At 44.3% G+C, this 15,479-nt stretch overlaps 1 protein-coding gene across 9 annotated transcripts in view; it reads right to left on the bottom strand.

Moving 5' to 3' along the window:
* bcas3 (BCAS3 microtubule associated cell migration factor) overlaps positions 1-15,479 on the bottom strand; it is a 474,526-nt gene that overhangs the window by 33,858 nt on the left and 425,189 nt on the right. For 8 of the 9 annotated variants that reach the window (XM_088299829.1, XM_088299828.1, XM_088299825.1 and 5 more), the window contains one exon: positions 8,754-8,930. The exons of the other annotated variant lie outside the window; for it this stretch is intronic. In XM_088299829.1, coding sequence (XP_088155955.1) covers positions 8,754-8,930 — 177 coding nt within the window. The remainder of the gene's footprint in view (positions 1-8,753; positions 8,931-15,479) is intronic. 9 annotated transcript variants of the gene reach the window in all.

Here is a 15,479-nt window from a genome sequence, read left to right as displayed (position 1 = left end):
GATCCTCCCACAAAGTCCTTGATATTCATCACTTAAGAAATGACCTGAGCGTGGAGACGTACCATAACGTCACTGGTGAATCCAACAGCACTTTGTTCAAGCACTGGCGAAGTTGTTCCTCTTTGGCTGTGACGATTACGGGACAGCGGTGATGGGCTACTGTCTGACAGTCAATGAAAACGTACCAGTTCACAATGCTAAAGTGGACCAAACTGTTTTCATTAATTGTCAGTATTTCTGTATTTAAGGTCTAAACTGAAAAATAATAAGCCCTCCAATCAAAGGCAGCCTGAATTTTATTTTAAACTGTGTATTGTTTGTTTGTTTTTTCAACATAAGGCAACAAAATGCTTTGAGTTAATACTCAAGAACAGTGGGAGTCTTGATTCGGTCAAAAGGACATACTAAGGGTAAATTTAATTTAATTTAACACATTCATTTTCTTTTGCAGCCAAGAATACTCATTAGTTGTTTTTATTCAGAGCCACATTTATCAATGTTTTTATTTAATGATTTTAATCATTTAATCTCGTCATTACATGTTATGTAAGTTACTAAGACAATATACTTGTCGCAATAAATATTTTTCCATGTAATTATATTTTCAGGAGTGGCTGCAAAGTCGGGTATAGAGATGGACATGCAGTGATGGCACAGCCATGGATGAGACTGAACGATGAGTACGTGCCATATGTCTCCTGGGACTTTGCGAATGAGGACGTTGATGTGACAATACGGAAACAGCCTCGAGAAAGTCTAATCACAACATAGTAATGGAAGTTCTTGACAAAACCATGAGTACTACGTTGCACAGATGTATAAAACAAAAAAACAAAAACAAAAAAACAACAAAAAAAAAAAAAAATATATATATATATATATATAGATTAATTTCTGCATTGAGAACACCATACCCACCAGGACAGTAAGATGTTTCTCCAACAACAAACCATGGATCAACCCGGACATTAAAGCTCTCCTGAAGGAGAAAAAGAGGGCTTTTTTGTCAGGCGACAAGGAGGAGCTGAGAGTGCAACCTCAGCTGAGAAGGAGGATCAGAGAGGGGAAAAAGTCCTACAGGATGCAGATAGAGGAACAGCTGCAGAATAATAATGCCAGGGATGACTGGAGGGGCCTGAAAACCATCTCAGGCCACGGACAACCAAAGACCCAGAAGGGGGGGGGACTTCAGTGGGCAAATGAGTTTAACCTATTTTTTAATAGGTTTGATCAAATGCCTGCCCCCACTCAGTCTCCCCTGCTACAGCCCCCACCAACCCCTCCTGCCGCTGTAAACGACACCCTTTCTCCCCCTCTCTCTCCTCTCCCCTCTCTCTCTCCTCTCCCCTCCTCTCCCCACAGGCTTCATTTCGCAACCATATCAGACAACCACCACTTCCTCTCAGGTGAAGAACCATCTGAGGAAGATGAAGGGGAGAAAGGCAGCGGGTCCAGATGGGATTAGCTCCCAGGTCCACAAATCCTGCGCAGACCAGCTGTGTGGAATCGTCCAGCATATGTTCAACCTGAGCCTGAAGCTGGGCAGAGTCCCCCTGCTGTGGAAAACATCCTGCCTGGGTCAGGATCCAAAGACCCCCCCCCCCACATCCAAAGGATCTCAACAACTTCAGTGGCGCTGACGTCACATCGGATGAAGACCTTGGAGGGACTGGTCCTCGTCCATCTGCGGCCCCTGGTGAGCTCATCGGTGGACCCACTCCAGTTCGCATACCAGCCTGGCATCAGTGTGGATGATGCCATCATCTACCTGCTCCACACTTCATTCTCCCACCTGGAGAAGGCGGGGGGCACGGTGAGGATCATGTTCTTTGATTTCTCAAGTGCTTTCAACACCATCCAGCCCACCTTATTGGGAGACAAGCTGGAGCAGGCGGGAGTGGCCCACCACCTCATCACATGGATCAGTACGTGAGAACACAGGACTGTGTGTCTAACGTTCTCCTCTGCAGCACGGCAGCGCCGCAGGGAAATATTCTGGCTCCTTTCCTATTCACCCTCTACACCTCGGACTACAAATACAATTCCTCTACCTGTCACCTGCAGAAGTTCTCTGGTGACTCTGTGATTGTCGGCCTCATCACTGACGGAGACGATCGGGAGCACAGAGAGGTTACGCAGGGTTTTGTGGACTGGTGTCAGTAGAGCCGCCCCCAAATCCATCCATCCATCTTCTGTACCGCTTCTCCTCACTAGTGTCGCGGGGGTGCTGAAGCCTATCTCAGCTATCTTCGGGTAGTAGGCGGGGGACACCCTGAACTGGTTGCCAGGCAATTGCAGGGCACACCTAGGGGCAATTTATAGTGTTCAATCGGCCTGCCATGCATGTTTTTGGAATGTGGGAGGAAACCGGAGTACCCGGAGAAAACCCACGCAAGCACGGGGAGAACATGCAAACTCCACGCAGGATGGCCGGAGCTGGGATCGAACCCACGCCCTATGCTGTCTCTCACTGTGAGGCCATCGTGCAAACCATCGTGCCGCCCCGCCTCCAAATCAATGCTGGGAAATACAAAGAGCTGGTGGTGGATTTCTGCAAGCGTCTGCACTCTCCTCCTGCACCAGTGAATATCCAGGGAACAGACGTTGAGAGGATCTCAATTTACAAGCACCTGGGTGTTCATCTGAACAATAAACTGGACTGGAGGGACAACACAGACGCTCTCTATAGGAAGGGTAAGAGCAGACTCTTCCTACTCAGGAGGCTGAGGTCCTTTGGCGTTCGTGGGTCACTCATCAGGAACGTCTATGACTTGGTGGTTTCACCGGTCATTTTCTATGGAGTCGTCTCCTGGGCAGGAGGCATCTCGGGCCGGGACAGAAAGAGACTGGACAAACTAGTGAGGAGGGCCATCTCTGTCCTGGGCTGCTCCCTGGACTCTGTGGACTCAGTGGGGGGCAGGAGGATGACGGCGAAACTGTCATCAATGCTGGACAACCCAGTTAACCCACTCAATGACACTCTTAGAACACTCCACAACTCCATCAGTGATAGTCTGTTACACCCTCACTGTACGAAAGAGAGATTTTGCCACTCCTTCCTGCCGGCGTCTGTCAGACTTTTTAACAAGAACATTAGGTCAGGCCTACAAACGGGCGGGCATTAGTGCAATTGTGCAGTCCTGGGATGCAATACACACAGTAGTGTACTGCGCTTTATCCAATGCTGTACTTAAATAGTGACCAATGCTGTATTTTGTTTACCATTACAGTATTCTTATCATTACAGTATTCTTGTCATTGCAGTATTTTCTATCATTGCAGTATTTTTTTTATCATTGCAGTACTTTTACCATTACATTACTTTTACCATTGCAGTATTTTTATCACTGCAGTTTTTTTCTATCATTGCAGTATTTTTTATCATTGCAGTACTCTTACCATTACAGTACTTTTTTCATTGCAGTATTTTTTTAATCGCAGTACTTTTACCATTACAGTACTTTTATCATTGCAGTATTTTTATCATTGCAGTTTTTTTTCTATCATTCAGTATTTCTTTTATTATTATTGCAGCATTTTTATTTATTACCCCTCTGTACCATGGACAGACATTAGGAGAGTTCCCTTACACTTGTATATGTTGTGGGATCTAAGTGTGTATATTCATGGGGATTTGTGTTAAATTTCGCCGCCACCTCGGTGTGATCTATATCTTTGCTGCTGTAACATTGCAAATTTCTCCATTGTGGGACTATTAAAGGACATCTTTATCTTTAACTTTAATAGTACTACAATGGGGAAATTTGCAGTGTTACAACAGCAAAGATATAAATCACACAGAGGCGGCGGCGTAATGTATAACATGAGCAGCAAACATTCAGAAAAAGCAAACCTATATGAATATACCAGGATGGCCGAGGGGTCTAAGGCGCCGCGTTCCGGACCCAGTCTCCCCAGGAGGCCTGGGTTCGAATCTCGTGGCTGCCAGGATGGCCGAGTGGTCTAAGGCGCCGCGTTCAGGACCCAGTCTCCCCAGGAGGCCTGGGTTCGAATCTCGAATTTCCCCATTGTGGGACTAATAAAGGCATTATTATTATTATTATTGTATATACGTATATACACAAACCCACATGTACATACATCCCACAACATATACAAGTTTAAGGAAACACTCCTAATGTCTGTCAATAGTCCAGAGGGAAGTCTGTCCATGGTACAGAAATAAATAAAAATGCTGCAATGATAAAAAATACCGAAATGATAAAAAATACTACAATGCTAAAAGTACTACAATGGTCAATATAACAACACAATTGAATAAAAGTACAGTAGTAGTGTGTATTGCATCTAGGGACTGCATAATTGCACTTATGTCCGCCCGTTTCTAGAGTTGACCCAATGTTCTTGTTCAACAGTCTGACAGCAGCCGGCAGGAAGGAGGGGCAAAATTTCTCCTTTGCACAGTGAGGGTGTAACAATCTATCACTGAAGGTGCTGTGGAGTGCTGTAAGCGTGTCATTGAGGCGGTGGGCTGGGTTGTCCAGCATTGATGACAGTTTCACCATCATCCTCCTGCCCTCCACTGAGTCCACAGAGTCCAGGGAGCAGCTCAGGACAGAGCAAAGCCTCTTTTTGTCCCAGCCCGAAATGCCACCTGCCAAGGAGACCCTCCACAGAAAATGACCAATGCAACCACTGAGTCATGGTAGTTCCTGAGGAGTTTCCCCTAACCCCAAAGGACCACAGCCTACTGAGTAGGAAGACTCACCTCTGACCCTTCCTATAGAGAGCATCTGTGTTGTCGCTCCAATCGAGTTTATTGTTCAAATGAACACCCAGGTACTTGTAACTTGAGACCCTCTCAACGTCTGTTTCCTGGCTATACACTGGTGCAGGTGGAGAGTCCCGATGACTGCAGAAATCCACCACCAGCTCTTTGGATTTCCCAGCATTGATTTGGAGGTGGCTCTGTTGACACCAGTCCACAAAACCCTGAGTAAGTTCTCTGTACTCCCGATCGTCTCCGTCAGTGTCGAGGCCGAACTTCTGCAGGTGACAGGTGGGGGTTTTGTGCTTCGAGTCGAAGGTGTTGAGGGTTAACATTAAGAGAGCCAAAATAGTTCCGAGGCACCCCCGTGCTGCAGAGAAGCACATCAGACACGCAGTCCTGCGTTTCCATGTACTGTGGCCGGTTTGTGAGGTAGTCGCCAATCCATGTGATGAAGTGGAGGGCCACCCTACCTGCTCCAGCTTGTCTCTCAATAAGGTGGGCTGGGATTTGAAAATAAAAGGCAAGAAAGAAGTGGAGAATGAGAATATCAGAGAGAAGGTGGTGACTCTACTCAAGAAGATTCCACCCACGCAGGAGCAGAAGATGGACAATGTGGTGGACAGACTGGGAAGAAGAGAGAAGAGAAAACGCCAGGTGATCATCCAATTTGTCAAGCGACAACACAGAGACGAGATATGGAAGATGACAAAGAATCCATTGTATGAAAGGAAGCTGGAGTTCGATTTTGTGAAGATATACCCATGGCAGACAAGCTGGCAAGGGACATTTTATGGCCACATATTCTTGAAGCAAGGAAGGCTGGAATGAAGCCATACCTCCGGGGACCATTCTGCTTCATTAATAGGAAGTGGATCGAACTGAAAAACTGCCTGTTAAATTGTGTAAGTCATGAGCCGGTCTTTTTTTTTTTTTTTTTTTTACTGGAAACTGATATATAATCAAAACTTTACTCCACATTCTGTTCCTATCTGGAACAACAGATCTGTTCTAATCTTTGTTTTACCATAATTGGTTCGAGAAGGGGATTTGGTCGATTCTGCATATAGTGGACAATACAATATATTTCTTACTTATGGAGCTTTGGTTGATAAATTTGATTTTACTGAACAACATTATACTGAGGTAATTCGAGCTGTCTGTGATTAAGAGTAATACAAATAATTTTGACTTAACTTAAGATCCAGTGTATGGATTTGGGAATGAGTTGGAAAATCAACAAATTGACTATGGCCAAAGCTGTCCAGGCGTGAAAAGAAGTCGCTAGTGAGTGCCAGATTATTGTTTTCAATGTGGATATTAGTCTGCCAGTAGAAGCACATTGGTAGAAAGAGTGGATAGCTGGGTGAGCAGAGTGGTGAAATTTACCGTAAATTAAACCTTAAATTTATCCCAAAAGTTACTGGGTGATTGGGGCTGTAGACAACGGCAACAATGGTGGGGTTGAGGCAAGGTAGCGACAAAGCCAAACATTCAAATCAGAATCCGAATGCCCTTTATTGACATTGTACTCAGTGTACAACGAGATTGGAGAGCTCCCCTCACCACTGCAATATAACAAATAATTGAATTAAATATAGCAAATAAATTAAAGATTAAATCAATGGAAAATTAATGTGAAATTACGTAAATAAAACACATTATGTCTCATTTCTACAAGGTAAGGGTAATTGAGTGCGAGAGTTCAGCATGGAGATGGCTTTAGGGAAGAAATAGTTTTTCAGTCTGTTCCTCTTTGTCTTGATGCACCGGTACCACCTGCCAGAGGGCAAAAGGTCGAAGAGGTGTGAGCTCGGGGTAGTATTGTCTTTGATGATCTTGTGAGCTCTGCTGAGGCACCGGGTGATGAAGATGTCCAACAGGGAGGGCAGAGGGCAGCCAATGACCCTGCGCTGTTTTGACTGTCCTCTGGAGCCTCACTCTGTCTCCCTCAGTGCAGCTGCCGTACCAGGTGGAGACACAGTAAGTCAGCAGGCTTTTGATGGACGAATGGTAGAAGGCCAGCAGCAGCTTGCTGTTCAGGTTGAATTTACTGAGGACCCTCAGGAAGTGCAGACGCTGATGGACCTTTTTTATAACTGCTGTGGTGGTGTGTGTCCAGGAGAGGTCATCGGAGATCTGTACTCCGAGGAGCTTAAATGTGAGGATGAATGATTTGAATTGAATGAATTGAATGCTGGCACTGGATCCTGAAAGCGTTTTCCATTTCTCGTGGTGGACCCGAATAGAAGATGCGTCAGCGTCAATGTAATCGGTGACTGGATGAGAAAGCTCAACACACAGATGGCAATAAGTAAAACACTGTAACTGGAGGCATTCTAAACCAATAAAACTGGAACAACTAACAGGTACTAAAATTCCCGAAAGATACCGGTGAGAAGCGGCGGCCAATCTTGCCAGCGTCCACTCAACCGGAAGAACTAAGCATCTCAAATGGAAACACATTCCAAAAGTTGGCACTCAGAGCACATTACTTGCATATATCTTGGTGACTTATTAAGCAAAAAAGACAAGACATGACGAAACCTGCACCTAAGCTACACGTAGGTTGCTCATTTCTTATTCTTTTATGCAAGCCATAGAAAGGCTAATCAGGTTGTGATATTTTCAGAGGTTGAAGTAGGGATGTCAAAATTAATTTTGGGACTGGTTTGTCCCCATTATTTTGACATCATTACCAATGTGCTTACAATGATTTTGAATAGACAAATTGTAATCAGTCCCCGGCATGACTCCCACTAAAGCCTGGTTCACATGGCTAATGGGCTCGATTTTAGCCCGGATAGACCTACTCAAATTGGGGATACTCAACATGTTGGATTGTTTTGGCCCGACTTTGCAGACTGTGTGGTGTGCCCCAAAGACAAACGAGCATGCAGCCGTTTGACAGTGACGTGCAGCCAATCAGAAAGTGAGGTGACGAGGCGCAGAAGAAGCGCGGTGGGAATCCAAAATCAAAACGTCAAAATCATGGCGGAACAAAGACCAACGTCATTTCTTTTGTGTGGCTTTTTCCTGTTAAACATAATCCACAAACTAGCGTCACTGTCAAGACATGATCCGGGACGCCCGCTGCCTCTTTGTCTGCCATGTTTGTTTACTCGAGTCACATTATATTTGGAGGGGTTTTGCAAGGTTTTTCATCTGGCGTGAGAATATCCATGAATGAATCTGTGTGTGTGTGATGTCTTGATCTTGTCGTGTGCTACAAACCTCGCACGGTATATTCAAAACTGTTACACCCATGTTTTTTTTTCTCATCACGTGGGGTCTCTCAGAGTTTGGAAGTCAGCCGGCAATTTTAAAATCTTGCTGTGTGAGCCACGCTTAAGACATGGAATGCGGGGAGTGGCATATCCCTTTTTCCAGCAGGCGGTTTTCATATTGTTAATTATTCACAGATTTCTTCAAAACAAATTGAGTTAAAAATGCAAACTAATATTTTTCCAATTAAAAAATATAAAAATTGAGCTAGGGCGGCAAGATGGCCGACTGGTTAGCATGATGGCCTCACAGTGCAGAGGTTGTGGGTTCGATTCGGGCTCCGGCCTTCCTGAGTGTAGTTCGCATGTTCTCCCCGTGCCTGTGTGGCTTTACTCCATTGTGCTCCCACATTCCAAAAACATGCATGGCAGGTTGATTGGACACTCTAAATCGCCGCTAGGTATGTGTGCGAGCGCGGATGGTTGTTCGTCTATGAGTGCCCTGCGATTGGCTGGCAACCAGTTCAGTGTGTACCGCCTACTGCCCGAAGATAGCTGGGATAGGCGCCAGCAGCTTCCGCAAGCCTTTTGAGGACAAGCGGTACAGATAATGGATGGATGGATAAATTGAGCTTTATGTTGAAAATGGTACATCTCTGCAAGATAATCCCTTTAACATAAAGGGCTCTGTTTTCGTAACCAGCACTTCTCGACACTTGAAATGCCCTTTGCAAAATGCTTCATTCAGGAGTATGTTGTGTTTGTAAAATTATATCTATGTTGTTTTGAGCAGTACTGACCTGTTGCTGACCCTTCTATATCTCGAGAAGGAAACTCAGACATAGCATCTGCCAATCTCTCTCTGAGGCTTTCATCACTGGCATCTGTAAAGGTGATATTGTGCCGGGGCACACCAAAGCTCTCGGGCCAGCTCCCACATACCTCCAGAAGGGTCACACCACTTCCATCAAAAATATCTGCAAAAGATTTTTGCACTATTACTACAAAAGGAATTCACAAATTTATCAATTTCAATGGAAATGTAAAAGTTGTTGCATCGACCAAGGATGCTTTTCTATCATACAACAAATTTTAATTTGGATTTATTTCGCCAATCACGAGTACATTTGGACAAAACAATTATTTCTGGTATTGAAGATCTGTAGATAAGAATTACAGTTGGTGGAGAAAAAAATACATCTGGATCCAGATGGTTTTATTTTGTGCAACCACTTGGCGAAAGATTTTTTTAACAACAAACAACAAACCATTTTTTTGTGTAAATACATGTCCATACTGTACATACAGTACACACCATAATTGCAAAATGTCTCCTAATGGTCATTTCCAATAAATCACAGAAATAAATGCAATTTAGGATAAGAGTTGAATAATTTTGAGTGTAACCAACGATACACATACATTTCTGTCAATAATATGTCAGTATCATGAGATCAAGGAATTCAAAACACATGCACTGATTTGTTGTTGTTACCCTCCATCATGTTCAAATCCAGGGGGATTACAAGCCACTATCCACCCAGCTGTTAGTCCGCACGTACTGGTCCTACTTGTCCTCACTGCCAGTGCTACTTTTCTTAAAGATTTAATCGTACTGCATCAATGTGTGTGTGTGACTAAATGTGCATGCATCAGAATTTATTGATTATAACAAAAAAATTGGGTGGTACTAAATTGTTACAAATTCTATAAACACAATTTGCAAAGACTTGGTCCAGAACACATTTGCAGTTTTATGGCCCACATTGAAGAGTGCTACGGGTGCAGTCTTCTGTTACATAATCTATCAGGCCACTAATTTAGCAGTGTCTAGATGAGAGTGCTCTGTTGTGCTCTAAATGGGAAGAACACAATTGTACCCAGGGCTGGACTGATCACCAGGCATAGCAAGCAAATTCCCGCTGGGTTCGCAGTCCTGGGGTTGATGCGGTGGTATTGATTTTTTTTTTCTCCTTTTTTTGTGCCAGGGGACCAGTCCACAATTTAGAGGGAACGGCCCATTAATCCATCTATAATATAGAAAACAACCTGAACCAATTAACACTGCGAAACCTGCTTGACCTCTTCCATTGAGTGGGCAGCGTATTGGTCAAACTTCAGTATAGACAGTACACTAAGCCAATCAGGATCAAGTATGGTCCGTGTCGCTCCCGCTGCTATTTTAACAGTCGTATAGAGACAAAAGTATTGAGTGTTATAACATCCATCCATCCATCTTCTGTACCGGTTCTCCTCACTAGGCCTGCCATGCATGTTTTTGGAATGTGGGAGGAAACCAGAGTACCCGGAGGAAACCGACGCAAGCACGGGGAGAACATGCAAACTCCACACAGGATGGCCGGAACTGGGATCAAACCCACGCCCGATGCTGTCTCTCACTGTGAGGCCATTGTGCTAACCAGTCGGCCACCGTGCCGCACAAGTCATAACATGACAACCAATATCAATAAATCAAAGAATCTTATTTGAGATGCTGCAAAATGGGTAAAAATCAAAGATACATTGCCCGACGGGGTTGCTGTAACCTCCGCTACTGAGACAGCAATGGCCTTGTAACTGCAGGTTGGGCAGCTGAATCATTGAAGCAGCAACGGGCAGGTACAAAAGTAGCCACAGATGACGTGGGCATTTGAAACTGCAGGACAGAGGGAACAGAAAAGTGTCACTGCAAGTAACAAGGTTGTAACCATTGGGTAATGCAGGAACTTGGAAGTGATGGTACGAATTTGAGATTGTTTCCATTACATGCCTTCAGCAATGGTGACAAATGAACATAACGAAATAATAGTGACGCAAACTTGCATACTTTCCAAAATCTTGTAGTCACAGCTCCTTTTTCTAATAATATATCAGATTTTCACGGCTTAGAATTTATGGATGGGCAGCAATATTATATTATGCTACGTCGTAACATTGCCAAGCTCTAAACATTCTTGAAAGAGCACACATGAATGAAATAATTGATTATTAAAAGCATTGCAAGTAAGCGTAGAAACAAGTCCAAAAGTACAGTGGAACCTTGGATAATGCTCCTTTTTACATGCTTTTCGAGTTACATGCATGGATATTCAGACTATAATTATCACATGCCTACACTAGCGCACATACATTTTGGTGACAATCGGTTATGGTTTTAGGACGTAGAGTTGTGATAGAAGTAGCATTGGGTTGTCAGCCATTGCACTGTAAATCTCTTATTTTAATTTCTCCAAGGAAGAACATGAGACCTGACAGTTAGAAGTGATGTTTAAATTAGAATAAATACTTGACAGTGCCATAGAGAAATTTAATAAAAGAGCAGGAAGAGTGTCAGCAATGAAAAGTATAGTGTACAGCACATCATACATCAAAGGGACGTGAAGTATTCCAAAATGTCTCATATGGCAGCGTACAGGGATTGTCATTATTTTGATAATTAATTGGCTTGAAACTTTTTACAGGGAATCAGATCCAATTAATGTTTGCACTTTTATCCCTTATACACCCTTACCATTCTTAATACAATACAATACAACTTTATATATATAGCGTATTTTACAACTGCTGTAATAGCGGGTAATTATATCACAAATTAAAACACATTTACAATAGATACCAGAAGAACAGCAGAACAGTGACAGTCTCATGTTGAGTCGAAAGATAAAGAAGAAATACAGGTCACAGTAATCCTTTCTGCTTGCTTCCTGGTATGCTGGAGCTAGATGTGGCCACTGAACATACCCAGCTCTAAATTTGGACTTGCTGAACTTGACTGTTAAAAGTAAAACAAAAAACAAACATGTTATATTAAGTATACACAGGCACGTACTCACAAGCAAACACACACATATGCGCCCCCCCTCCCCCACAGACACACACGCAGATATATTTTATTTGTAGTTTTAGTTACCTCAAAAATTTTTTGCATATCTTGCCAAGCCAAATTCAAATACTGTACTATATTAGGTGTACAGCTTTAGCATATCTTCTCAGAACAAAACCATGTTATATATATATATATATACATATATATATAGATATATAAAATATAGCAGGTAAGGGGGCGCAAGCCAGTGTCTTTTTATGCCGGTCCCAAACCGGATAAATACAGAGGGTTGTGTCAGGAAGGGAATCCGACGTAAAACTTGGCCAAATCAAACATTTGAATCAAATATATGACTTCCATACCGGATCGCCACCGGTGCTGCTGACCTACAGAGCGCTGGTGGAAATTGGACTGGTGTTGGTCGAAGAAGGAGAGGAGGAAGATGTGTTTGAAGGAAGAAAGAGAAGAGGAACACAAAGAGTCTAGGAATGAGAGTAGGGACTTTGAATGTGGGAACTATGACAGCGAAAGGTAGAGAGCTGGTTGACATGACGCAGAGGAGGAAAATGGACATACTATGTATTCAGGAGACCAAGTATAAAAATAAAGATAAAGATGTCCTTTAATAGTCCCACAATGGGGAAATTTGCAGTGTTACAGCAGCAAAGATATAGATCACACAGAGGCGGCGGCGTAATGTAGTCGTTAATGTATAACATTAGCTGCAGACATTCATAAAAAGCATGCAAATATACACAGTATATACGTATATACACAAATCCCCATGTTTATATACACATCCCACAACGTATACAAGTGTAAGGAAACACTCCTAATGTCTCTTCATGGTACAGAGGGGAAATAAATAAAAACGCTGCGATGGTAAAAAAAAATACAGTGAACCCCCGCTACTTCGCGGTTCACCTTTCGCGGGTTCAGTGCTTCGCGGGTCTAAAAAATATTCGGGGGCATTGTAGTTTCGCCGAGCGGCACAAGGGCGATGAAGCGGTTAGACGGCCGGCGTGCGCCGAAGAGGAGAGTGGACGAAGAAGAGCAGGTTCCCCCGGACACGATCGGGGGCGACGTTTTGCGCGTTCCGGAACGTACCCGAGCTGCGGCCGGCGTGCGTGGCAGTTAAGCCGAAGAGAAACAACTTCCGCCCGGGCACTCGCGCGGCGACATTTTGCTTCGTTCGGGACCGTGCGTGAGCTCCGAAGGAGACCGGCCGGCGTGTGTGGCTGTCAAGCCGAAGATAAACAACTTCCGCCCGGGCACTCGCGCGGCGACATTTTGCTTCGTTCGGGACCGTGCGTGAGCTCCGAAGGAGACCGGCCGGCGTGTGTGGCTGTCAAGCCGAAGATAAACAACTTCCGCCCGGGCACTCGCGCGGCGACATTTTGCTTCGTTCGGGACCGTGCGTGAGCTCCGAAGGAGACCGGCCGGCGTGTGTGGCTGTCAAGCCGAAGATAAACAACTTCCGCCCGGGCACTCGCGCGGCGACATTTTGCTTCGTTCGGGACCGTGCGTGAGCTCCGAAGGAGACCGGCCGGCGTGTGTGGTTGTCAAGCCAAAGATAAACAACTTCCGCCCGGGCACTCGCGCGGCGACATTTTGCTTCGTTCGGGACCGTGCGTGAGCTCCGAAGGAGACCGGCCGGCGTGTGTGGCTGTCAAGCCGAAGATAAACAACTTCCGCCCGGGCACTCGCGCGGCGACATTTTGCTTCGTTCGGGACCGTGCGTGAGCTCCGAAGGAGACCGGCCGGCGTGTGTGGCTGTCAAGCCGAAGAGAAACAACTTCCGCCCAGGCACTCGCGCGGCGACATTTTGCTTCGTTCGGGACCGTGCGTGAGCTCCGAAGGAGACCGGCCGGCGTGTGTGGCTGTCAAGCCGAAGAGAAACAACTTCCGCCCGGGCACCGGCGGAGCGCGAGGCTGTCAGTTATGAATGAATAAATGAATCAATAAATAAATGAAGAATGCCACCTTTCATTTCACTGTCATAATCCGTGCCTGTCATGCCGCGTGTGTTTTTGTTTTTTCAGCTGTGTGGGCGTTCCTCCAGCGATCGTCTCGCGCCATGCCGTCAGCTGCTGCGAGACGCGCTGATTATACTGACTATATTGTGATAATAAATATCTTTGTATCACCACCTTTTTTCCCGGGTCTGCGTTTGGAGAGTCCTGTTCAATCCTCCAGTTCTGCTGGAGGATCATAACATTCACAGGGCACACCGGACGGCGTTCCAGCAGGTAAAAGTCGAAGTAATTAAATAAATACAAAAAGAAGTAATTGAATAAATACAAAAATAATGGCTGGGGAATAAAAAAATAATAAGTTTTAATAATAATTTGTTTTTTTGTTATAACATGAATTTCACTCTCTCTCTCTACCAGTATATATATATATATATAAATATATATATATATATATATTTTTTTTTTTAAGCATTTTTGAAGGTGTGCCGCTACTTTGCACCTATATATATATATATATATATATATATATATATATATATATATATATATATAGGTGCGAAGTATATATATACGCGGTGTTTTTTTTTTTTTGTTTTTTTTTTGAAGGTGCGACGCTACTTCGCGGATTTTCAGTTTGCGCGGGTGGTCTCGGTCCCCATTAACCACGATAACCGGGGGTTCACTGTACTGCAGTGATAGAAAATACTGCAATGATAAAAGTACTGTAAGAGTAAAAGTACTGCAATGATCAAAAATACTGCAATGACAAGAGTACTGTAATGGTAAAAGTACTGCAATGATAAAAAAACATACTGCAATAATAGAAAATACTGCAATGATAAAAGTATTGTAATAGTAGAAGTACTGCAATGATAGAAAATACTGCAATGGTAAAAGTACTGTAGTGGTAATAGTACTGCAATGATAAAAAGATACTGCAATGATAAAAGTACTGTAATGATAAGAATACTGTAATGGTAAACAAAATACCGCATTGGTCACTATTTAAGTACAGCATTGGATAAAGCACAGTAGTAGTGTGTATTGCATCCTAGGACTGCACAATTGCACTAATGGCCGTCCGTTTGTAGGCCTGACCTAATGTTCCTGTTAAAATGTCTGACAGCAGCTGGCAGGAAGGAGCGGCGAAATCTCTCTTTTGTACACTGAGGGTGTAACAGTCTATCACTGAAGGAGTTGTGGAGTGTTCTAAGAGTGTCGTTGAGTGGGTTCGCTGGGTTGTCCAGCATTGATGACAGTTTTGCTGACATCCTCCTGCCCCCCACTGAGTCCACAGAGTCCAGGGAACAGCCCAGTACAGATCTGGCCCTCCTCACTAGTTTGTCCAGTCTCTTTTTGTCCTAGCCCGAAATGCCTCCTGCCCGGGAGACCACTCCATAGAAAATGACCGGTGAAACCACCGAGTCATAGACCTTCCTGATGAGTAACCCACGAAGGCCAAAGGACCTCAGCCTCCTGAGTAGGAAGAGTCTGCTCTGACCCTTCCTATAGAGAGCGTCTGTGTTGTCGCTCCAGTCCAGTTTTTTGTTCAGATGAACACCCAGGTCCTTGTAAGTTGAGACCCTCTCAACATCTGTTCCCTGGTGCAGGAGGAGAGTGCCGACGCTTGCAGAAATCCACCACCAACTCTTTGGATTTCCCAGCGTTGATTTGGAGTCAGTTTTACTGACACCAGTCCACAAAACCCTGCGTAACCCCTCTGT

Source organism: Idiotropiscis lumnitzeri, chromosome 7 (genome assembly GCF_059441095.1).
Source record: "Idiotropiscis lumnitzeri isolate Australia: NSW breed Sydney's pygmy pipehorse chromosome 7, RoL_Ilum_1.0, whole genome shotgun sequence".
Taxonomy (NCBI): Eukaryota; Metazoa; Chordata; class Actinopteri; order Syngnathiformes; family Syngnathidae; genus Idiotropiscis; species Idiotropiscis lumnitzeri.
Note: the sequence above shows the minus strand (reverse complement) of the source record. Positions and strands in the feature narration are given on the sequence as shown.